At 38.8% G+C, this 25,819-nt stretch overlaps 4 protein-coding genes across 4 annotated transcripts; 2 read left to right on the top strand and 2 right to left on the bottom strand.

Annotated features, from left to right (window-relative positions):
* Window positions 1-1,650: 1,650 nt before the first annotated feature.
* LOC149050056 (uncharacterized) lies at window positions 1,651-2,479 on the bottom strand. Its single transcript, XM_089195279.1, has 2 exons — window positions 2,195-2,479; window positions 1,651-2,005 (listed from the first exon to the last, which is right to left on the bottom strand). Exons 1-2 carry the CDS (start codon window positions 2,424-2,426, stop codon window positions 1,725-1,727), a joined length of 513 nt encoding a protein of 170 aa, XP_089051405.1. The 5' UTR covers window positions 2,427-2,479; the 3' UTR covers window positions 1,651-1,724.
* A 1,047-nt stretch (window positions 2,480-3,526) lies between these two features.
* Window positions 3,527-9,651, bottom strand: LOC149050055 (hemicentin-1-like). Its single transcript, XM_089192054.1, has 5 exons — window positions 9,299-9,651; window positions 7,906-8,196; window positions 7,444-7,716; window positions 4,330-4,611; window positions 3,527-3,861 (listed from the first exon to the last, which is right to left on the bottom strand). Exons 1-5 carry the CDS (start codon window positions 9,615-9,617, stop codon window positions 3,527-3,529), a joined length of 1,500 nt encoding a protein of 499 aa, XP_089048180.1. The 5' UTR covers window positions 9,618-9,651.
* Window positions 9,652-17,328: 7,677 nt separating this feature from the next.
* LOC149050054 (uncharacterized) lies at window positions 17,329-18,731 on the top strand. Its single transcript, XM_089196616.1, has 2 exons — window positions 17,329-17,644; window positions 18,207-18,731. The coding sequence occupies exons 1-2, from the start codon at window positions 17,504-17,506 to the stop codon at window positions 18,729-18,731; spliced, it is 666 nt and encodes a 221-aa protein (XP_089052742.1). The 5' UTR covers window positions 17,329-17,503.
* Window positions 18,732-19,577: 846 nt separating this feature from the next.
* On the top strand, window positions 19,578-21,872 carry LOC149050053 (uncharacterized). The gene has a single exon (XM_089196615.1). It carries the CDS (start codon window positions 19,620-19,622, stop codon window positions 20,526-20,528), a length of 909 nt encoding a protein of 302 aa, XP_089052741.1. The 5' UTR covers window positions 19,578-19,619; the 3' UTR covers window positions 20,529-21,872.
* Window positions 21,873-25,819: the final 3,947 nt, after the last annotated feature.

The following is a 25,819-nucleotide window of genomic DNA, read 5'->3' as shown; positions in this document are numbered from 1 at the left end:
GTAAATATGGTGACGGGAAAACAAAAATCAATTAGTTGAATGAAAAGCGCTCGTTGATACCGGAGGCATTAGGAGTGCTGATTTGAAAGATAAAGTTTTTGGTTTAAAGATTTGCGACTTTCTGAACTACCTAGATGTAGGGAAAGGCTGCGAATTGTCATATGCTGCTTAGAATGATAAGGGAGATTTAGAGTCCAGCGACTGATTTGGATGCGTCCATGTCATATCTTTCTGCGTCGCGAAGGTGTTCTCGGAATTGGTCATCTAAAAGTCTTCCTGTTTCACCAATGTATAACTTTTTTAAATAAGTGCAAGTTATGCAATAGATGACATCGGCAGAGGTGCTCGTGAAGTGATCAGTGACCTTGATGGATCTCTTGGGTCCCAACCTTTTCTCAACGTTATGAATGAATGGAAAAGTTTTGCACCGTGCGCGAGTGCATTTGACAGTTCCAGTTTAGTCATTGGTTTGAAATCAACTTTTGACCAAAAAGCTGCCTATTTGTTTTTTTTACGCGTTTAAATGAAATTATGGAGGTTGCGAAAAGACAGTGCCAGTTTCTGAATCTTTTTTATGTAACCTAAACTACGTAAACGACGAAGACTGAGAAACTGTAAAAAAAGTATAGAGTTCTTGATATGTAATGGATGCGAAGATGAATACAACAGGTAACTATGTGAATTTGTAGGTTTGTAGTAGTGCATAGACCGTTGCCTTCAATTAAAATTTTCATGTCTAGAAAAACCGAAGAAGTGTCGGAAATTTCCCAGGTATAATTCAGAGCCGGAGGAGAGAAATTGACAGCGCTTATAAATTGAGTGAGTTCCTCTCTGGTAGAGGAGGTAGCTCCGATGCAGTCGTTAATGAAGCGACCGTAGAGTTCAGGTTTTGAGCCGTTGTACTGACCGAAAATTGGTCGTTTATCGTGTTTTTGACGATGTTTTAGTTGATGAAAGTGAGACCTTTGTCAACTTTATCATAACAAGAGGTGTCAGAAAGTTACCGCAAAGCCTCTTCTTGGTAGAGTTCGGCCTCCCTAACAACGACTGCGCCTCCTTTTCGGCCGCTTTGATAACTGTGTCTTTGCGTTCTTTTAGACTTTTTAGTGCCAACCATTCTTCCGAAGAAAGGCTGGAAAATTTGGCGTTTCGATTGAATTTAAGTTTGTTAATATCGTGATAACATTTTTTTGATTAAAAAATCTTAAGATGCGAATTGACCCTCTGGGGGAGTCCATTTCGACTGAAGTGTTTCAAAAAGTATCTCTGTTCGAGGTGTTAAAATCGTCTTCCTTATCGTAAAAAAGGCATTTAACTGAACGCGGCGAAGGATATTTTCAACATCTTGCTTAAATGAAAATTGGTCGGGTTTTTCGGAAATGGGAACAAAATTTAAGCCCTTACTAAGAACTGATCTTCCTTCGCCGCGGAACTTTTCAACGCCTTGCTTAACTGAAATTTTGTTAGGCTTTTTGGAAAAGAGAACAAAATTTAAGCCCTCACTGAGAACTGAATTAAACTTATCTTCCTTCGCCGCGTTCGAACTACAATTAGCGTAGCTCCATTTCTGCATATAAACACACACAGTTCGTTTATTCCTCTACCCGCTCTGACAAAGGGCTAACGCTCCAAAAATCGGCTTTAAAACTCTTTTCGGTGGCCAATTTACGATATCAACTCAGTTGATAATACTAAATTACCCGATCTCAACTGAGCTTACTAACTCACAAACCTATTATATCCAGATTAATTTCTTTCTGCAACTTGCATTCGCCTTCTCTGAGAGTAACCTCGTATTTACCCCAATGCTCCGCTCGGGCATTAGAAATTTGTAGTTGGGTTTTACTTGGATTTAAAAAACTTAAACCAGGTTCCTTGCCGTACACATCCTTTCCATTATGCGTCCATGATAAAAAGCCCAACTGTGATTTCTCAACTTTCAAGATGGTTGAAGTTGTACGCATTATCCTTACGGTATCCGGGACAAGACGTTTTAAGTGGAATTCTGTAAGATAGAGATAGAAGAGTACTTTCCGTTTCATGGTATTGATAGAATTGAAATTGTGCTATTTGATAACAAAAATAGAGAAGTTAAAAGATTTGGGAGGGAGGATCGAATAAAGACCACTGATATCTTTACAATTACTTTGTTCTTTGAAAGGGCACGGAACAGTTTGTATAAAAGTAATCTTACCTCGCACTGTCAAAAGGAACTGTGTTGCGCCAAGTTTACGACCATCATTCTTTCGATAAACAGTTGCATAGTACCATCCTGAATGAACAGGCAAGGCGTCGTATACAACAAGATATATTCCTCCATATCCTATACCATAATGCCCTCCGTTCTTGACGTATTCATTTTTGTAACGCCAGCGTACGTTGACATCATCTTCATGTCCAGAAATATTTACTCTGAGTTTAGGCATTTGACCAGCACAAACATCAACATTTGGGTCGTGTGACCAAACTTTATAGCGTTCCCCTTCTATTAGAGAAATAAACTTATAAGTATATAATCATAATAATAAAACTTTATTTAACCACAGTAAATACCTAAAGCCAGAGGCTTGTGGGGTCGTGTTAAAACAAAATTAATATGACATAAATAATATTAATAAATAATATATATAAATTTATCTAAAAATATAAAAATTTATATACAACTTCTTTTAAATATTAAAGCAATATATGTCTCAGACACTTTTAAGCACTCACTCCGAATCCAACAAACACCAACAAAAACCGATAGTTTATTGATTTCTATGGATATTCGTCGAACTCAGAATGGCTGCCCAACAGTGTCTGATGGTTAAGTCAATCAATCCCAATAAGATATTTAAACATTTTTTTAAGATTGACTCAACCATATCTCAAGAATACATATACGTATCGTTATATTTTGGTTTACACTGATCAGTTAAACCATCAAAATTAAAATAAAAGAAATCACGTGACTTAGTTAAAAGTTTACAGAGATGCTTTGTACTCTTATAGTCTACGTAAATATCATTCTGGTTCTAGAGAAGAGTCTTTCAAGTCGTGGAATACTTTCTTTATTCCTGAAAGCAATAATCTTTTTTCGTCTTTGAATTTTCTCTTACCAGAGAAAGGGCCCTTTTCAGAGCAAAATTTGGTGATAGGGTAAGGAATTAACACACAAAAAGGGCACTAGGGCCTGCATTATTCTTAGCTGTTGTCAGTCTGCAACGGAATCAGGACCAATCATTGATTTTTCAGTGTACACTTTTGGTATTTCAAAGAAAATTACAACCATAGCTTCCCCGAAATCATGTCTTACTCTGACACTTTGTAGAGCCCGTACGACCATAATGTTTTAGAGTCCACCAGTATCAGACTATGCAACGCATAAAGTGAACTGCCGGATAAACCACGAGATAAAGTTAAATTTAAAAAAGGCAAATACTTGGGAAAAACTTAAGGTTAATAGAATGCAGCATAACGGAAAAAATATTCAAATCATGTCATTTCACGGGAATAACTCTCATTACCACAGCGGTTACTAATTTTAGGTTTGTACTTTCAACTTCACAACTTCCGGGAGCTTGAAATAAATGACCAAACAATACAGACCTGTTTGGACTCGAATTTCTTTACGTTTCACACATCCGCCCTCTTTGAGGAAAACCTCATAAACTCCTGCCTGCTCCGGGCCTGCATCAGAAATTTCCAACTCGGTTTTTCTGGGAGTCAAAAGGGTGAGGTGAGGTTCACCACCAGACAATAGGTTTCCATTGTGCTTCCAATCTAAGGTGCCCAAATCTGATTTCTCTACTTTCAAGATAGTGTTATCACCAACCTGTACGATAACCGGACTTTTGACCAAAGTGTTTAGGTAGAGATCTGCAAAATTGATTCGGAAGCCAGAAAACTTGCCATTTCTGCTTACCATAAACACGATTTATGATACGTTCTTATCAATGAAACACATTACCAACGCTGATCTGAGATGTAACAAATATTAGCATATGAATTATGATGTTAATGAGATGCCTAGCTTTATTCCTTCTAATGAAATAAAATATAGAGCAGGAAAAGGAAACAAAGTTAGGAAATGAGGAAAAATTAAGAAGGGAGGCAAAAAAAAGAATGGGAGGGGTGGGTGGATGGATGGGCAAACGGATGGATGGACATACCGATTGCAGATGGATTAGACATTCAGATGGAGAAATAAATAAATGGATGGATGAAAGGAAGGAAGGAAGAAGAGAGGATTCCATGTACAGAATTGAAAAGAATAAAACTGTCGCAAAGGTCTGTATGATGTTTCCTAAGAGACTATATTATGTTTGCAAGTAGCAATGATCTTACCACGAACTTTCAACTCAAACGAAATGGACTGAACCAAATACCACTCTTTAGTTTTAACATAAAAAGTATATACTCCAGCATGTATAGCTGAAGCGTTGATTATATTCAGAATTTTCCCATCCGCCTTCTCCTCAAAATGTTCATTTTTCGGCAAGTATGAGTGTTGTTGTCCCCAGTAGTATCTAAGGTTATATAAATCGCCGGTTAAATCGATCTTGAAAGAAGCGTTTCCACCAACACAGACGTCGTCAACAGAACTCAACGATGAAAGTTTAAAGTTTCCTGCGGTGTTAAAACAACATTGATGAGTGTGAGGTATGATTTCACAGCTATGTCACCGTGAACTTCGCCTTTCAACGCTGAGAAAGATGACACAATTTGCTTTCATCGACTGAATCACTATCATTGCATATTTGTAGGATTTCGATGCACCAAGCTGATTTTTGCAGTGGGGCTGGCCTACAAAAGGTGGAATGCCAATTTTAGAGATAAATTTTTAAAGAGAGTGGTAATTATGGCCTCATTTTAAACCTTGTGACAGCTACAAGTCCCACTTATTTGAGAGATGCCCATATTCCTGATCAAAATGCAGAAAAAGAAAACTCGCCTATGAGCCAAGAAATAAGAAAGCTGTTCGTTCCGTAAGACAACAATTAACCGGGAAAATATCAAACGTATAACCATAGAGCGCAATTATCCTGCGATATTGTACAGTTAGTTATTTTGTACTGTAAAACACCTGTTTAACCGGTCGGCTGCGCCCGCTACGCTTCTTTATCCTCATAGCATTTCCCGCCTTCCAAGAAATGACACTTGGCACCAAAAGAGGGGTTGGATAATAAATAACTTATTAGACCTTTTAGTGTGAAATATTGCTTAGTTTTTTTTTACTCGTTGTTTGTATTTTGATAAGCCTAAAGGTGCTCGTCAAAATACGGTACAACTCGTAAAAATACTCAGCGATACTACACACCAAAATGTCTAATAATATATATATATATATTCTGATTGCAGTTATATCATTGGTTTTAGAGGAGACGTTTGTAGCATTATGTCTCCATAATACTGGAAAGCAATTACGACGGTTATATGCTGGCTATTCTTAAGCGCAATTTAGTAAGTGTTATCATCCGTGTTACTTATTTGAATAGCCAGAACAAGCTATCTCAACTGAGTAAAGGGGGTAAGTTTCTAAAGATACTGTGGTGCTACGTCGGTAGGAGAGTATAACAGGGTAATATCGACTAAGTTGATAACGTGAATTGGTCAAAGTAAAGAATTTCAAAGCTGGCGTTTCGAGCGTAAGCTCTTCGTCAGAGCGAATGGAGGAATTGTGGGTTGTATGTGTGTTATTATGCAAAAAAGGGGGTTACGCTATTGGTGTAAATATGGTGACGGGAAAACAAAAATCAATTAGTTGAATGAAAAGCGCTCGTTGATACCGGAGGCATTAGGAGTGCTGATTTGAAAGATAAAGTTTTTGGTTTAAAGATTTGCGACTTTCTGAACTACCTAGATGTAGGGAAAGGCTGCGAATTGTCATATGCTGCTTAAAATGATAAGGGAGATTTAGAGTCCAGCGACTGATTTGGATGCGTCCATGTCATATCTTTCTGCGTCGCGAAGGTGTTCTCGGAATTGGTCATCTAAAAGTCTTCCTGTTTTACCAATGTATAACTTCTTTAAATAAGTGCAAGTTATGCAATAGATGACATCGGCAGAGGTGCTCGTGAAGTGATCAGTGACCTTGATGGATCTCTTGGGTCCCAACCTTTTCTCAACGTTATGAATGAATGGAAAAGTTTTGCACCGTGCGCGAGTGTATTTGACAGTTCCAGGTTAGTCATTGGTTTGAAATCAACTTTTGACCAAAAAGCTGCCTATTTGTTTTTTTTTACGCGTTTAAATGAAATTATGGAGGTTGCGAAAAGACAGTGCCAGTTTCTGAATCTTTTTTATGTAACCTAAACTACGTAAACGACGAAGACTGAGAAACTGTAAAAAAGGAAAGAATTCTTGATATGTAATGGATGCGAAGATAAATACAACAAGTAACTATGTAAATTTGTAGGTTTGTAGTATTGCATAGACCGTTGCCTTCAATTAAAATTTTCATGTCTAGAAAAACCGAAGAAGTGTCGGAAATTTCCCAGGTATAATTCAGAGCCGGAGGAGAGAAATTGACAGCGCTTATAAATTGAGTGAGTTCCTCTCTGGTAGAGGAGGTAGCTCCGATGCAGTCGTTAATGAAGCGACCGTAGAGTTCAGGTTTTGAGCCGTTGTACTGACCGAAAATTGGTCGTTTATCGTGTTTTTGACGATGTTTTAGTTGATGAAAGTGAGACCTTTGTCAACTTTTTCATAACAAGAGGTGTCAGAAAGTTACCGCAAAGCCTCTTCTTGGTAGAGTTCGGCCTCCCTAACAACGACTGCGCCTCCTTTTCGGCCGCTTTGATAACTGTGTCTTTGCGTTCTTTTAGACTTTTTAGTGCCAACCATTCTTCCGAAGAAAGGCTGGAAAATTTGGCGTTTCGATTGAATTTAAGTTTGTTAATATCGTGATAACATTTTTTTGATTAAAAAATCTTAAGATGCGAATTGACCCTCTGGGGGAGTCCATTTCGACTGAAGTGTTTTAAAAAGTATCTTTGTTCGAGGTGTTAAAATCGTCTTCCTTATCGTAAAAAAGGCATTTAACTGAACGCGGCGGAGGATATTTTCAACATCTTGCTTAAATGAAAATTGGTCGGGTTTTTCGGAAATGGGAACAAAATTTAAGCCCTTACTAAGAACTGATCTTCCTTCGCCGCGGAACTTTTCAACGCCTTGCTTAACTGAAATTTTGTTAGGCTTTTTGGAAAAGAGAACAAAATTTAAGCCCTCACTGAGAACTGAATTAAACTTATCTTCCTTCGCCGCGTTCGAACTACAATTAGCGTAGCTCCATTTCTGCATATAAACACACACAGTTCGTTTATTCCTCTACCCGCTCTGACAAAGGGCTAACGCTCCAAAAATCGGCTTTAAAACTCTTTTCGGTGGCCAATTTACGATATCAACTCAGTTGATAATACTAAATTACCCGATCTCAACTGAGCTTACTAACTCACAAACCTATTATATCCAGATTAATTTCTTTCTGCAACTTGCATTCGCCTTCTCTGAGAGTAACCTCGTATTTACCCCCATGCTCCGCTCGGGCATTAGAAATTTGTAGTTGGGTTTTACTTGGATTTAAAAAACTTAAACCAGGTTCCTTGCCGTTCACATCCTTTCCATTATGCGTCCATGATAAAAAGCCCAACTGTGATTTTTCAACTTTCAAGATGGTTGAAGTTGTACGCATTATCGTTACGGTATCCGGGACAAGACGTGTTAAGTGGACTTCTGTAAGATAGAGATAGAAGAGTACTTTCCGTTTCATGGTATTGATAGAATTGAAATTGTGCTATTTGATAACAAAAATAGAGAAGTTAAAAGATTTGGGAGGGAGGATCGAATAAAGACCACTGATATCTTTACAATTACTTTGTTCTTTGAAAGGGCACGGAACAGTTTGTATAAAAGTAATCTTACCTCGCACTGTCAAAAGGAACTGTGTTGCGCCAAGTTTACGACCATCATTCTTTCGATAAACAGTTGCATAGTACCATCCTGAATGAACAGGCAAGGCGTCGTATACAACAAGATATATTCCTCCATATCCTATACCATAATGCCCTCCGTTCTTGACGTATTCATTTTTGTAACGCCAGCGTACGTTGACATCATCTTCATGTCCAGAAATATTTACTCTGAGTTTAGGCATTTGACCAGCACAAACATCAACATTTGGGTCGTGTGACCAAACTTTATAGCGTTCCCCTTCTATTAGAGAAATAAACTTATAAGTATATAATCATAATAATAAAACTTTATTTAACCACAGTAAATACCTAAAGCCAGAGGCTTGTGGGGTCGTGTTAAAACAAAATTAATATGACATAAATAATATTAATAAATAATATATATAAATTTATCTAAAAATATAAAAATTTATATACAACTTCTTTTAAATATTAAAGCAATATATGTCTCAGACACTTTTAAGCACTCACTCCGAATCCAACAAACACCAACAAAAACCGATAGTTTATTGATTTCTATGGATATTCGTCGAACTCAGAATGGCTGCCCAACAGTGTCTGATGGTTAAGTCAATCAATCCCAATAAGATATTTAAACATTTTTTTAAGATTGACTCAACCATATCTCAAGAATACATATACGTATCGTTATATTTTGGTTTACACTGATCAGTTAAACCATCAAAATTAAAATAAAAGAAATCACGTGACTTAGTTAAAAGTTTACAGAGATGCTTTGTACTCTTATAGTCTACGTAAATATCATTCTGGTTCTAGAGAAGAGTCTTTCAAGTCGTGGAATATTTTCTTTATTCCTGAAAAGAATAATCTTTTTTCGTCTTTGAATTTTCTCTTACCAGAGAAAGGGCCCTTTTCGGAGCAAAATTTGGTGATAGGGTAAGGAATTAACACACAAAAAGGGCACTAGGCCCTGCATTATTCTTAGCTGTTGTCAGTCTGCAACGGAATCAGGACCAATCATTGATTTTTCAGTGTACACTTTTGGTGTTTCAAAGAAAATTACAACCATAGCTTCCCCGAAATCATGTCTTACTCTGACACTTTGTAGAGCCCGTACGACCATAATGTTTTAGAGTCCACCAGTATCAGACTATGCAACGCATAAAGTGAACTGCCGGATAAACCACGAGATAAAGTTAAATTTAAGGCAAATACTTGGGAAAAACTTAAGGTTAATAGAATGCAGCATAACGGAAAAAATATTCAAATCATGTCATTTCACGGGAATAACTCTCATTACCACAGCGGTTACTAATTTTAGGTTTGTACTTTCAACTTCACAACTTCCGGGAGCTTGAAAAAAATGACCAAACAATACAGACCTGTCTGGACTCGAATTTCTTTACGTTTCACACATCCGCCCTCTTTGAGGAAAACCTCATAAACTCCTGCCTGCTCCGGGCCTGCATCAGAAATTTTCAACTCGGTTTTTCTGGGAGTCAAAAAGGTGAGGTGAGGTTCGCCACCAGACAATAGGTTTCCATTGTGCTTCCAATCTAAGGTGCCCAAATCTGATTTCTCTACTTTCAAGATAGTGTTATCACCAACCTGTACGATAACCGGACTTTTGACCAAAGTGTTTAGGTAGAGATCTGCAAAATTGATTCGGAAGCCAGAAAACTTGCCATTTCTGCTTACCATAAACACGATTTATGATACATTCTTATCAATGAAACACATTACCAACGCTGATCTGAGGTGTAACAAATATTAGCATATGAATTATGATGTTAATGAGATGCCTAGCTTTATTCCTTCTAATGAAATAAAATATAGAGCAGGAAAAGGAAACAAAGTTAGGAAATGAGGAAAAATTAAGAAGGGAGGCGAAAAAAAAGGATGGGAGGGGTGGGTGGATGGATGGGCAAACGGATGGATGGACATACCGATTGCAGATGGATTAGACATTCAGATGGAGAAATATATAAATGGATGGATGAAAGGAAGGAAGGAAGAAGAGAGGATTCCATGTACAGAATTGAAAAGAATAAAACTGTCGCAAAGGTCTGTATGATGTTTCCTAAGAGACTACATTATGTTTGCAAGTAGCAATGATCTTACCACGAACTTTCAACTCAAACGAAATGGACTGAACCATAGACCAGTGATAAGTTTTGACATAATAAGTATATACTCCAGCATGTATAGCTGAAACGTTGATTATATTCAGAATTTTCCCATCCGCCTTCTCCTCAAAATGTTCATTTTTCGGCAAGTATGAGTGTTGTTGTCCCCAGTAGTATCTAAGGTTATATAAATCGCCGGTTAAATCGATCTTGAAAGAAGCGTTTCCACCAACACAGACGTCGTCAACAGAACTCAACAATGAAAGTTTAAAGTTTCCTGCGGTGTTAAAACAACATTGATGAGTGTGAGGTATGATTTCACAGCTATGTCGCCGTGAACTTCGCCTTTCAACGCTGAGAAAGATGACACAATTTGCTTTCATCGACTGAATCACTATCATTGCATATTTGTAGGATTTCGATGCACCTAGCTGATTTTTGCAATGGGGCTGGTCTACAAATGGTAGAATGCCAATTTTAGAGATAAATTTTTAAAGAGAGTGGTAATTATGGCCTCATTTTAAACCTTGTGACAGCTACAAGTCCCACTTATTTGAGAGATGCCCATATTCCTGATCAAAATGCAGAAAAAGAAAACTCGCCTATGAGCCAAGAAATAAGAAAGCTGTTCGTTCCGTAAGACAACAATTAACCGGGAAAATATCAAACGTATAACCATAGAGCGCAATTATCCTGCGATATTGTACAGTTAGTTATTTTGTACTGTAAAACACCTGTTTAACCGGTCGGCTGCGCCCGCTACGCTTCTTTATCCTCATAGCATTTCCCGCCTTCCAAGAAATGACACTTGGTACCAAAAGAGGGGTTAAATAATAAATAACTTATTAGACCTTTTAGTGTGAAATATTGCTTAGTTTTTTTTTACTCGTTGTTTGTATTTTGATAAGCCTAAAGGTGCTCGTCAAAATACGGTACAACTCGTAAAAATACTCAGCGATACTACACACCAAAATGTCTAATAATATATATATATATATTCTGATTGCAGTTATATCATTGGTTTTAGAGGAGACGTTTGTAGCATTATGTCTCCATAATACTGGAAAGCAATTACGACGGTTATATGCTGGCTATTCTTAAGCGCAATTTAGTAAGTGTTATCATCCGTGTTACTTATTTGAATAGCCAGAACAAGCTATCTCAACTGAGTAAAGGGGGTAAGTTTCTAAAGATACTGTGGTGCTACGTCGGTAGGAGAGTATAACAGGGTAATATCGACTAAGTTGATAACGTGAATTGGTCAAAGTAAAGAATTTCAAAGCTGGCGTTTCGAGCGTAAGCTCTTCGTCAGAGCGAATGGAGGAATTGTGGGTTGTATGTGTGTTATTATGCAAAAAAGGGGGTTACGCTATTGGTGTAAATATGGTGACGGGAAAACAAAAATCAATTAGTTGAATGAAAAGCGCTCGTTGATACCGGAGGCATTAGGAGTGCTGATTTGAAAGATAAAGTTTTTGGTTTAAAGATTTGCGACTTTCTGAACTACCTAGATGTAGGGAAAGGTTGCGAATTGTCATATGCTGCTTAGAATGATAAGGGAGATTTAGAGTCCAGCGACTGATTTGGATGCGTCCATGTCATATCTTTCTGCGTCGCGAAGGTGTTCTCGGAATTGGTCATCTAAAAGTCTTCCTGTTTTACCAATGTATAACTTTTTTAAATAAGTGCAAGTTATGCAATAGATGACATCGGCAGAGGTGCTCGTGAAGTGATCAGTGACCTTGATGGATCTCTTGGGTCCCAACCTTTTCTCAACGTTATGAATGAATGGAAAAGTTTTGCACCGTGCGCGAGTGCATTTGACAGTTCCAGTTTAGTCATTGGTTTGAAATCAACTTTTGACCAAAAAGCTGCCTATTTGTTTTTTTTTACGCGTTTAAATGAAATTATGGAGGTTGCGAAAAGACAGTGCCAGTTTCTGAATCTTTTTTATGTAACCTAAACTACGTAAACGACGAAGACTGAGAAACTGTAAAAAAAGTATAGAGTTCTTGATATGTAATGGATGCGAAGATGAATACAACAAGTAACTATGTGAATTTGTAGGTTTGTAGTATTGCATAGACCGTTGCCTTCAATTAAAATTTTGATGTCTAGAAAAACCGAAGAAGTGTCGGAAATTTCCCAGGTATAATTCAGAGCCGGAGGAGAGAAATTGACAGCGCTTATAAATTGAGTGAGTTCCTCTCTGGTAGAGGAGGTAGCTCCGATGCAGTCGTTAATGAAGCGACCGTAGAGTTCAGGTTTTGAGCCGTTGTACTGACCGAAAATTGGTCGTTTATCGTGTTTTTGACGATGTTTTAGTTGATGAAAGTGAGACCTTTGTCAACTTTTTCATAACAAGAGGTGTCAGAAAGTTACCGCAAAGCCTCTTCTTGGTAGAGTTCGGCCTCCCTAACAACGACTGCGCCTCCTTTTCGGCCGCTTTGATAACTGTGTCTTTGCGTTCTTTTAGACTTTTTAGTGCCAACCATTCTTCCGAAGAAAGGCTGGAAAATTTGGCGTTTCGATTGAATTTAAGTTTGTTAATATCGTGATAACATTTTTTTGATTAAAAAATCTTAAGATGCGAATTGACCCTCTGGGGGAGTCCATTTCGACTGAAGTGTTTTAAAAAGTATCTTTGTTCGAGGTGTTAAAATCGTCTTCCTTATCGTAAAAAAGGCATTTAACTGAACGCGGCGGAGGATATTTTCAACATCTTGCTTAAATGAAAATTGGTCGGGTTTTTCGGAAATGGGAACAAAATTTAAGCCCTTACTAAGAACTGATCTTCCTTCGCCGCGGAACTTTTCAACGCCTTGCTTAACTGAAATTTTGTTAGGCTTTTTGGAAAAGAGAACAAAATTTAAGCCCTCACTGAGAACTGAATTAAACTTATCTTCCTTCGCCGCGTTCGAACTACAATTAGCGTAGCTCCATTTCTGCATATAAACACACACAGTTCGTTTATTCCTCTACCCGCTCTGACAAAGGGCTAACGCTCCAAAAATCGGCTTTAAAACTCTTTTCGGTGGCCAATTTACGATATCAACTCAGTTGATAATACTAAATTACCCGATCTCAACTGAGCTTACTAACTCACAAACCTATTATATCCAGATTAATTTCTTTCTTCAACTTGCATTCGCCTTCTCTGAGTATAACCTCGTATTTACCCCCATGCCCCGCTCGGGCATTAAAAATTTGTAGTTGGGTTTTACTTGGATTTAAAAAACTTAAACCAGGTTCCTTGCCGTACACATCCTTTCCATTATGCGTCCATGATAAAAAGCCCAACCGTGATTTCTCAACTTTCAAGATGGTTGAAGTTGTACGCATTATCCTTACGGTATCCGGGACAAGACGTGTTAAGTGGACTTCTGTAAGATAGAGATAGAAGATTACTTTTCGTTTCATGGTATTGATAGAATTGAAATTGTGCTATTTGATAACAAAAATAGAGAAGTTAAAAGATTTGGGAGGGAGGATCGAATAAAGACCACTGATATCTTTACAATTACTTTGTTCTTTGAAAGGGCACGGAACAGTTTGTATAAAAGTAATCTTACTTCGCACTGTCAAAAGGAAGTGTGTTGCGCCAAGTTTACGACCATCATTCTTTCGATAAACAGTTGCATAGTACCATCCTGAATGAACAGGCAAGGCGTCGTATACAACAAGATATATTCCTCCATATCCTATACCATAATGCCCTCCGTTCTTGACGTATTCATCGTTGTAACGCCAGCGTACGTTGACATCATCTTCATGTACACCAGAAATCTTTACTGCGAGTAGAGGCATTTGACCAGCACAAGCATCAACAGTTGGGTCGAGTGACCAAACTTTATAGCATTCCCCTTCTATTAGAGAAATAAACTTATAAGTATATAATCATAATAATAAAACTTTATTTAAACACAGTAAATACCTAAAGCCAGAGGCTTGTGGGGTCGTGTTAAAACAAAATTAATATGACATAAATAATATTAATAAATAATATATATAAATTTATCTAAAAATATAAAAATTTATATACAACTTCTTTTAAATATTAAAGCAATATATGTCTCAGACACTTTTAAGCACTCACTCCGAATCCAACAAACACCAACAAAAACCGATAGTTTATTGATTTCTATGGATATTCGTCGAACTCAGAATGGCTGCCCAACAGTGTCTGATGGTTAAGTCAATCAATCCCAATAAGATATTTAAACATTGTTTTAAGATTGACTCAACCATATCTCAAGAATACATAAACGTATCGTTATATTTTGGTTTACACTGATCAGTTAAACCATCAAAATTAAAATAAAAGAAATCACGTGACTTAGTTAAAAGTTTACAGAGATGCTTTGTACTCTTATAGTCTACGTAAATATCATTCTGGTTCTAGAGAAGAGTCTTTCAAGTCGTGGAATACTTTCTTTATTCCTGAAAGCAATAATCTTTTTTCGTCTTTGAATTTTCTCTTACCAGAGAAAGGGCCCTTTTCGGAGCAAAATTTGGTGATAGGGTAAGGAATTAACACACAAAAAGGGCACTAGGGCCTGCATTATTCTTAGCTGTTGTCAGTCTGCAACGGAATCAGGACCAATCATTGATTTTTCAGTGTACACTTTTGGTGTTTCAAAGAAAATTACAACCATAGCTTCCCCGAAATCATGTCTTACTCTGACACTTTGTAGAGCCCGTACGACCATAATGTTTTAGAGTCCACCAGTATCAGACCATGCAACGCATAAAGTGAACTGCCGGATAAACCACGAGATAAAGTTAAATTTAAAAAAGGCAAATACTTGGGAAAAACTTAAGGTTAATAGAATGCAGCATAACGGAAAAAATATTCAAATCATGTCATTTCACGGGAATAACTCTCATTACCACAGCGGTTACTAATTTTAGGTTTGTACTTTCAAGTGTTGATGAGAACTTGCTCGTTCTCTTTTGTTCTCTTTTTGTCTCGTGTATTTTTTTTAACAAAGTCGCATGGTTTATTTGTTATACAGCTAAGTGAAGAGAGGTTTTTCTTACCTTTACACAAAAGGAGAAAAAAGAAGAACACAAACGTCTTGAAAAGCAAATCCATTGTCAGTAACAAGTCGATCGCCTCTAAGCTGGTCAATTTGTTCTTCAAATCCTTTCAGAAATATGATTGTGATGCAATGTAGAATGTTTTGCGCGCGCGGTTTTTCGGTTTTGGATGATTTTTTCTACGGTTTTGCGGTTTCTAATAGGCTCCAACACCTCCCCCTCCGCTATCAAACTGCGAAACAATACCGCATCAAAATACGAAGTTAAGCCTTCTTCATAAATGGGTATCAGTCACCTTATTTCATTCATTGACAACGTTACGAAGTACCTTAATGGTTCGCAAGACCCAAGCATTGCTGTTTCTGAAGCTATTAAACTTTCCCCCGACGATGATGTAGCAGCTGCTCGATTGAAACCCAAAGCGAAAGAAGTTTATGAAATCTCAGGAAGCATCCTGGCCATCGATATCAACAAACAACATGTCTGAGTAAACTGCGAACATCGCAACGACTACGATGAAGACACCCCTGATGACCTTATACACTGTGTTCCCCCTGCAAAATAAGCACGCTTAAAGTAAGCCTGTCAGTGGATGTATCAGCATATATCATTAATATTATTGCTGATGAAAATAAGGAAAACTTGGGTAGGTTTTACTGCAACCGAGAAACCCTGGATGGCATGTTTCAGTCACTTCCGGAAGTCGAGGGATATAATCTCGAAACAAAGTCAAATAACATGTCCAGGAAATTAACAGTCCAAACTCTCCTCTTGGTAAAACAAATCTCATTTCAGATTTACATGGAGGACAAAAAAATGAAGTCAATGAAGATAAACAAGTAAATATACTTTGTCATCCTCACTGTCGCTGTTGCTAAAATTTAATAATGCCATTTACGCAAAGAAGTTTGCAGCTTTTCTGATCGTCACAAGACTTTTCTATTCCTCGGAATGTTATTGTTGTTGATAGCAAGTTATTGTTGTTGTTTTTGATCACAAATTATTCTTGCGATCAAAGAAGACAAAGAAATTAAGACAATGAAGGTAAAGAACTAAGTATTAATAATTTGTCATCCTCACTGTTGCTTTTGCCATAATTTAATAATGCCACTTAAGGCAAAGAAATATGTGGGTTTTCTGGTCCTCACAAGACTTCTCTATTCCTCAAAACGTTATTGATCACAACTTGTTGTTTTTGTCGATCGTAAGTTATCCTAGCAATCAAAGAGGACAAAAACTATGTAAATGAAGATATAGAACTAAATATACTTTGTCATCCTCACTATTCCTGTTATAATAATTTAGAAATGCCACTTAAGGCAAAGAAGTATGCAGGTTTTCTAACCCCCACAAGACTTCTCTATTCCTGAGAATATTATTGTTGTTGATCGCAAGTTATCATTGTCGTTGATTGCAAGTTATTCTTGCGATCAAAGAGAATAAAGAAATTAAGTTAATAAAAACAAATACTAAATATACTTTGTCATCCTCACGGTTGCTGTTGCTATGACTTAATAATACCACTTCCCGGAGGTACTCCCTTATATAAGCTATATAGGTGTGCTGCCCCAAACAGTATAGTTTTTTAGTTATTCCGGTCTGGAAACGGTTATGGATTTTGGACATTTTGGCCTGAAATTGGGTATTTTTTGCCTGCTTGTCTGAAATAGGTAATAGATTTTTGCCATTTTTAAGAGTCTGGTCTGAAATTGGGTAGAGAAAATCATACATTTTGGTCTAAAATGGGTAAGAGTTTAAACAAGCGGGTGGCACACCCCCACCAGAAGTTGTTCTTGCGATCAAAGAGGACAAAAACATTTCGTAAATGAAGGTAAAGAAATAAATATACTTTGTCAATAATGCCATTTAAGACAAAGAAGGTATGTGGGTTTTCTGATACTCACAACAATTCTCTATTCCTCAGAATGTTATTGTTCTTCATCGCAAGTTGTTGTTGTTATTGTTCAACCATAAGAAAAGTTATGGGAGGGGCTGAACACAGAATGAAGGATTTTTATAGTGGGCACTGTCGTAAGCACCAATGTATAGCCCAATCCTTTTATGCATCATTGGCCCACTTGCTTGTTCTACTGCTCCGTCCACTGTTGTTAAGAAACTAACCAGAGGTTCCAAGAATTTGTGGAACTGCAAGGAAAGCAAACAAATGGTAGTATGTTTCACTTCTGCTCACTTTCAGTGAAATGTATCACTCCAAAGCCCCAAAGAGCTTGCTCCCTGTGTGCATTATCGTATCCCAACCAAGTAACACCCCTATGCTAACTCAATTAGCATTGGTAATTAGTCCCTAGGGATTTTGGATATAGTAGATTGTTTTGTATCACTCCTTGTCACTTCACTTGAGGCCTTGGGCTGTGTACTGCTTGAAGCGTTCTATAACTTTTTTCGACGGATCAATCCGACATGGCGGAACAAGTTCCCCAAGCCGTTGCCGGTGGAGCGATAGCTCAAGTTGTTCAAAATCCTCAACCTGCTCAAGGCGAACCTGCCGTGGCGCAGCAAGCTCAGGACCAACCTTTGGCACAACAAGCTCAGAATCGAGAGGTTTGCATCTTTTTCTGTTTCGGATACCATGTGGTTGATTATATTTCAGTGGCTAATTTTTATCGGTAGAGTTTAGATTTGGTTTACTTTCTGTAGATGTGAAATTGTGTCAGGCCTGCGGGGCCGTAAAAATTTTTTTTCTTTGCCTGCGGGGCCGTTAAAGTTACTTGCCTGCGAGGCCGTGAAAGTTTTCTTTGCCTGCGGGGCCGTGAAAGTTTTTTCTTTGCCTGCGAGGCCGTGAGAGTTTTCTTTGCCTGCGGGGCTGTGAAAGTTTTTCTTTGCCTGCGGGGTTGTGAAGTTTTCTTTGCCTGCGGGGCCGTGAAAGTTTTCTTTGTCTGCGTGGCCGTGAAAGTTTCTTTGCCTGTATAATTTAATTTAATTTTTATTTAATTTAATCTAACCTAATGTAATGTAATATTTCATAACTTGTAATCTAATCGGTGTTGTTCTTTTTCAGCCTGTATTATACTGTGCTCGATCGGTTATGAGATTGAGTAATGGAAAGAAAGGGAATGAATGGATCAGTGATTTTTTATCTTACCTTTTGAAATCTGTTATATAGGAGGAGGGTGATCTTGCTTGTGTCTTAGAGAGACTTAAGAAGTTGGAAGATTCCCAAAAGCAATCTGTTGAATCGGTGTTGGAGGATTTACAGCACCTAATACGTTCTCCGTTGTTCCAGAAGGACCAGGCAATTGATTACCTAGTGAATCTGAAGATTGTGGCCAAGGAAACAAAACACGCGAAAGCTGGATTTTATTCTGCAGTGCTAACAGCAATGCAAAATAAAATGTGGGCCTCAAACATGCAATTTAAGCGCTATCTTGAAGCCCTCCTAGGAGATAAGGAGGATGAAGTGGTATTCAAGCGGATTGCTGCCGTAGATAAAGCGTTGCGAGTGCCTGGAGTTGGTGCAAATCGTTTCATGCCAAGGGGGAGAGGCAGGGATAGATCACAAGTCCAGTGTTTTCAGTGTGGCCTATATGGGCATTATCAGAGGTTCTGTTCCTCGCGTCCACAGCCAGGTCCTCAGTCTAAGAGGCCTCGCCTTTATAATCAAGGAGTTGAGGCACCTCAGAAACAATGAATGTATTGACAGGATTAAGGAGTTTTCCCAATGTTTTTGATCAGTTTCCAGTATTTATGCCGTGTGTTTCCCGGCATTAAAGGCTCCCTTTTCATTGTGTCAATCGGTGCCTGTTGTTGTTTCAATTTTAATTCATTTTTGTAAGTTTTGGATCGGGGTAGAGTAGCTCCTGCTGGTTCATCACATATGGTGACCACCAGACGACCTGTTTTCAGGCGAATTGAGGCTGCTCCCTCCTGATCGGGAACCTCGGGTCTTCCCATAGGTGATCTCTCTTTTTGCCACCTTTTCCTTAGATTTTGGGTGGTACTAAGCGTAAAGCTGCTGTGGATAACTTTTACGTCCTTACGGAATTTCAACTACAGACAACGGCAATTAAACCAGGAAACGAGACCCTATGGGTGGATATGACTGGGGTTCCCGTTCAGGGGGGTGCAGCTGTGTGTTGGGAAAGTGTTATCTCATCTGGTAAGGTTCCGGATCTGGGGACTTTACATTTAAGGGATCCGGATTCCTTTGTGGCAGGTGGTCTTCACCGTAATTCAGCCGCATGGGAGCTGGTACTTGAGAGTCATCCGTTGAGGAACTGTATTTCTAGATTGGATTAAAATAAAGTCGACATCTTAAGTTTTTCAAGACCTTTTGCGGGAGTTTTCAAGAGAGCTAAATATTCGTCTACTGTTCTACCTAAGAAGATTTTCCCGAATCATGTAAACTGTAAATTTTACGGAATTTATATCCAAGGAGATTCGGAATCGTGTTTTAACCGGCGCGGTTAGAGTCTGGGGGGTAGTGGGTGTCGATGATCCCCCCCATCTTGTGTTGCCACTCACGGTCGAACCTACGAAGCCTCGACTTTGTATTGACGCGAGGTTTCTAAACCTTTGGATGAAAGATATGCCGTTTTCCCTGGATAAACTGAGTGAAGTGACTAGGTATGTTTATCCCGGATCGTTCATGACCAAGTGCGACGACAAGTCCGGGTATGATCACGTGATGTTGACAGAGTCCTCGCAATCATACTTTGGGTTTAGTTTTGGTGGCCTGTGGTTTGTTTGTACGACTCTTCCGTTCGGATGGAAAATCTCCCCTTATGTTTATCATACCATTGGTCTGGCCGCCACAGGTTTCTTGAGAGCTCAAGGGATTCCTTGTTCTCTCTATATAGACGATCGCTTAAATGGAGAGCTTTTGCGACCGACTGGGTCTTGGTCCATATTACCAGCGGACAGATCTTTGCAGTTCAGGTTGCTGGCGGCTACAGGTGCCATATTCGTTGTCCTTTCTGTGTTGGTTGATCTCGGTTATACCATTGGTATCAAGAAGTCGGTTCTTGTGCCGGTCACATCCCTGGGGTATTTGGGTCTGATCGTGGATTCCGTTCGACAATCGTTTTTGGTGCCGCGCCGTAAGATTGAGTCCTGGGCCTTAATTAGGGAGAAAATTCTTGCCTGCAAGAAAACTGTTTGGATCAAAACTTTACAACGATTTCAGGGGAAATGCATATCTTTCTCTTTGGCTGTTCCAGCCGCGAAATTGTTCATTAGAGAAATGAGTAGAGCGATCGCTTCTGGCTTGGATGATGGGCAAGTGTCTATGACCGACGCTTTGAGGGAGGAAATTTCGCATTGGCGTTACCTTGACGACTGGAAGGACACTCTTCCGTGGAGAGACGAGAAGCATGTGCGTATTGCGATTTCTACCGATGCGTCCGGTTATGGGTGGGGTTGTACGGTTCATTCACCTTCGGATGATCAGATTTTTCGAGATTTTTGGGGGAAGGACACGAGTTCATAGACAGGATTGTCACACCTGGGGAGGTAATGCGGGGCTAGATTGTGAGTGCCCTAAACGTTTGGCATTTGGGACTATAGATTCACTGATTGGCAAGTTGCGTGCTATATTTGCAGAGAGTGGTCGAGGGGCAGAATGGCGGTTTTTGTTAGGTGTAGGTAATCCAGCTTCTTGTAGGTCAGTTAAGACTTATTTGAGTAATGTGCGGGAAGAACAACTAAAGGCTAGGGTAACTCCACGCCAGGCAGAGCCTATCTTAGTGAACGATTTGTTGGTTATCTCTGAATACATTAGAGCCCTTTTGTTGCATTCTTCGACTTTGCGCGCAATTCGGATTTTTATGTATGCCCGCGATCAGGCTTTATTTAAGGCATTATTTTTTGCTGGTGATAGAGCAGCTGATTTGTTACAAGTAAAACTATCTGATGTTTTACGTTTCTCGGATAATTCTGGTTTGTTGTTCAATCATGTTTGGACAAAGTCTCTCAGGTCAGGTGACGCAAATGTGTTTGCCTTTAAGCGGGGATCTAATCCTTTGATTCGTCCTGTCCGGGGTTTGGAAATGTATTTTGATGTGTGTAAGCTGTTACGTGTTAACCTTGCGCCAGGTTTCCTTTTTCGCTCTATTTCAAAATCTGGCGGAGTTTGTTTCAGCCATTTGGAGTCTTCGGCGGCTCAAGCGCGATTGAGTATTTATGTTTCCGCGCTAGTTGGGAAGTTATCTAGTAGTCATTTAACAGTTCATGGGTTTCGCAGTGGGGCGGCTGTATCTTTAGCATTGCGAAGCGTAAGTCTCAGTGAAATCATGGACCACATTGGCTGGAAATCTAGTAAGACGGCGCTTCACTATATCAAGCTTAAGCAAGTAGTGAATCCAGCAGGCGCGGCGGCTAAACTAGCGGATCTCCCTTTACAAGCGGGGCAGGACTACAAACATCAGGATCATCTTGTGGGATTCTCCCAAGCTTTTTCATGAATTTATTTTATTGAAGTTTTGAACTATTATAGTATAGGTTATTGTTAATGATTAGATATAGTATGTGTTAAGTAAGGATTGGAAAGAGGATTAAAGAGTTCTTTGTGTTTCTTTTCTTAGGGTGTGTGATTGTTCATTTCATATGAGTGTGGGTGTAGGCTAGGGAAGGCCAGAGCGATTCTCCATACCTTATTACCATCTCATGAATAACAATTCCTAGGGAGGAATATTACACTATGCTAACTCAATTAGCATTGGTAATTAGTCCCTAGGGATTTTGGATATAGTAGATTGTTTTGTATCACTCCTTGTCACTTCACTTGAGGCCTTGGGCTGTGTTCTGCGCATCGAAGCGTTTTCCCACCCACCCACCACCGGTCGGATTGATCCGTCTCACCATCACCCCTTCGCCTGGTTTGGGCTTTCCCGGCCAGAGCGATTCTCCATACCTTATTACCATCTCATGAATAACAATTCCTAGGGAGGAATATTACACTACTCATTTTCAGCCCACAATTATGAAGATCCATGCACATAGCATACTTATATGAAGCTCATAGCAGTGCATCACACTACACACATTCATGCATTTCAATAAAAGTAGGCAAAACTGAAACAAACCATGAAGTGAAATTACACAAAAACTCAATCTCATCCCTCAAATAATTTGAATGAGTTGGCTCACAGAGCCTTTGATTCAATGATGGTAAGATAAAATAACATCTTTGCCGTTTTTAATTTGAGATACATCAGCAAGAGCGAATGTTTCAAAGGATAACCAGTTATTATTCTTTGAAAACTGAACGAAAGCTGATCCATCCCATCATGTGCTAACTTGTTTTGAATAAAAAACAAGCAAAAATTTGACTGTTTTCCTCAAAGTCGTGTTTGTTGTCAAATGGGAAAATTGTAATTTCGGATATTAGTCATGTCTTCAAATACTATACTTTTTGCCTTTTTTTGCCTTATCTCGCTCTCTTATTACACCAGAAGGGATTCAGGAACAAGATGTAATTCCAACAAAGTAAAAACACTAATTTTTGCCGAAATGTGCGAGACTTTTGGGTGGTATTGTGACCAGAAACGTTGCTCATCAACCGAACTTTCTCGTTCCAACATAGCGGCGGACATTAGCCCGAGTGGTAATCAAGGGGAAAAGAGCTAGTGCCCCGACGCTGTTGTACTCCAACTCGGTTTGCTCATTTTATCCTGTTTTTCTACTTATCCACGACCTTGAACTGAAGCCTGGGCCTCCCAGTTTTTGGGGGGAAAAAATCAAAGAGCAGAAAGGTCAACGTTACTATCGCTCATCTTAATGTGCGGTCAATGGCTTCACGCGAGAAGTTTTAGCTGGTCAAGCAAACGATTGTTCACGGGAATTATAATGTATTTGTCATCTCTGAATTCTGGCTGGACCCTTCCACGACTAATAACGACATCCAAATTCCTGGCGATGTCATTTTCAGGCAGGATGGAGACCCGCATAAATCTGGGGGCGGGATCGTTGTTTACATACTCATTTAAAGCATCGAAGAAACCGAGGTTTTCTACGTACACAAGTAAAGCCCTTTTCTTATGTAAGTAGAAAACTTCAAAATAGATAACTCGCTAAAATGGTTTCCCTTCAACGTAGTAAGCGGTCAGATAACAAGCAACGTACTGTGGATGTAAGGTGAGGTATTTTTTGTGAGAATTTGACTTCTTTTTTTTTTATTCCTTAGAGCGGTCCTAAATATTCCCATACAAACTAATATAATTTCGCCATGACTGTTATTTTGTAAGATGATCATCTCACACCTGGAGTATGGGCCGCTTGTGATTGACGTGGCGCTTACATCAAACAAGAGCTATAAACGACAGTGAATATATGAAATTCATATATTTGAACAGCGGATAAAGACGTGGATACGAAAGCGATCTTTACAGTTATGAACACTGAGGATGATTCGAGGTGACAGGTTGTACCGGCGTGTCAATGGCTGGGTAAGTTACGCGTGTCGGAACAGTGGCTGCGCATGCATAGATGACATCATTTTTAACGGTGTAATAAGGATCATTTAACACAACATGCTGGATAGGGCGTTTATTTTCTGTGAGTCTTTCAACTTCCTTGTGGCTGGTTGAACTAAAAACGATAGATTAAACAAATACTCTGTTATCTTAAGGTCAAAATATAAATAAATATCAGAAAAATGGCAACATTTATCCTTTTTGCAATTTCTAAAGCCTAACGAAGCAAAATGCGCCTTCCTAAGCATTGTTCCCACGTACAGAACGATATACATTATCGGAGTATTTAATCATTCTCTTTCAATTTTGTTGCCTCCTTACTCGCATACCGTCTTAACACAGAAGAGATTGAAGCAATTTTGCGAAATGTTGCCGGAGATGTTGGGTAGAAAGAGATCAAAAAAAGGAAGAATAAGAATGGAATTGCTTGGAAGCAGTGCGTACGAATGCGTACGAAGCAAAATTTTATACAGACATTTCGCAATGAGTTGCTGTCTCATTAGTCACGACCTTAGCTCACAACTTTTTTTTCCAATTTAAACCACGTCTACTAACATGTCGTTGCCATGGCATCGTCGAGTCCTTAACTTTGAATAAGTCTGCATTTGCGTTTGCCTGCGCTTCGCTTGCATAAAAAATTTCCAGCTCGGTTTTATTGGTGTTCCCAGAGGCGTAGTAAGGTTCCAGTCCTTGTAACATATTTCAATTATGTTTCCAGAGTTAACTGCATTTCAAAGATTTTTCAACTCTCAAAATGGAATTTACCATCGTTGGATATTTCAACAGGACTTTTAACCAAAGTTTTAAGAGAGACATCTACGAGATAGATTTGAATATCAGTTTTAATGAGACTATTTGGGTGGGAAATATTTGTTCTTTGATCATAAACCCTTACATTCTTTTCAGACAGGGTTTGTTTTTTCTTCGCGCCAAAAAATAACTCTTGGTTTCAGCTTCCAAAACTAAAAATGGGTTGGACTGAACGCTGGCGTATAAATTAGTCTACAGCAGAACAACGAGAACACCTAGTAAACATTATTTGAAGAAAGAAAGAAGAAAGGGAATGAAAAGAAAACTGAAAACAAACAAACAAACAAACAACAACGAACGCGCGAATAGAAGACTTTCAAAAATCACAGAGAGTTCGCACATATTCAAATTGAGATATCGTACGCTATTACTGAATAAAAATTATCTCACCAAGAACTTTCAATTTATAACGAGAGGTATCATTGTACTGTTGATTATCAGGTATCACAACTTGGACGGTATAATCTCCAGAATGAGAAGGTAATAAAAGTGTTACATATTTCAAAAACTGTATGATTTAAATTCTTGGTAATGGAGTAATGCTCGTCATCTGCGAGAGCCCCTTCGTCACTAAACCATGATATCTGAAGACCAACTTAGTTGGTGACTATCTCTACTTCCATCGAAACGCTATCATCAGCTCAGACTTCAGCTTCAGCTTTGACCTGCAAAATGTGGGTGGCGACTCTGGTGGTAGAACAATAGATGCACGCTACATCACTTCTATTTGCTGCTAGTTTTAGAGTTTAGCTTCTCTCTTGGTTTATGCCATTCATGAAAGACTGTGCTTTTACATTGCACTGTACAGACGAGTTGCTCAGAGTCACCACTGTAGGTTTTGTAGTACTTGTGGGAGGGATGGGTAAGGGAAACAATCTGCAAATCTCATAGTCTATTAGCTATTTCCAGCCGCTGAAAATAGGACTCATTAACAGAAGAGAAATTTGAGGGCGTGTTAACATAACTTTGTTGTTGTCTCAAACTTTTTAGCCAGAAGGGTTCTTAAGAGCAATAGAGTACAGTGAAATGTGGTAACGAACTGCATGTAGATTGTGCTGTGAATGACATGCTCAGAATTTTCAGAATATCACATTTCTTTCCTCACTTATGTTCTGACACTTGGACAGAAATTAATCGGTGATGTTTTCTTTAAACGGTTAGTGCAACGAGACAAGGTGACGGCTGACGATTTCGAAACGAAACTCTGCAAGTTTCATCATGAATTGATAATATTGAGTTTTGCTCCCTGTTTAATTCAAAAGCAAGAAACAAAGATACAAACGTACTATCAGCACATAAAATTGCATCGCATCCACCCTCTTTAAATAAAACCTCGTAAATTCCCGCGTGCTACAGGCCTGCATCCCAAATCGGTTTCATTGGAATTCACAAAGTTGTAGCGAGGTTCTATCCCTCGCACCATTTGTCCACCATGGGTCTACAGTAAATCACCTTTCAAAGATTTATTAACTTTAAAGACGGTGTCATCACCAAGGCT

The sequence above is a fragment of the Pocillopora damicornis genome, chromosome 2 (assembly GCF_964200805.1).
Source record: "Pocillopora damicornis chromosome 2, jaPocDami1.2, whole genome shotgun sequence".
In the NCBI taxonomy this organism is placed as follows: domain Eukaryota; kingdom Metazoa; phylum Cnidaria; class Anthozoa; order Scleractinia; family Pocilloporidae; genus Pocillopora; species Pocillopora damicornis.
This window is presented reverse-complemented; position numbering and strand designations above follow the sequence as displayed.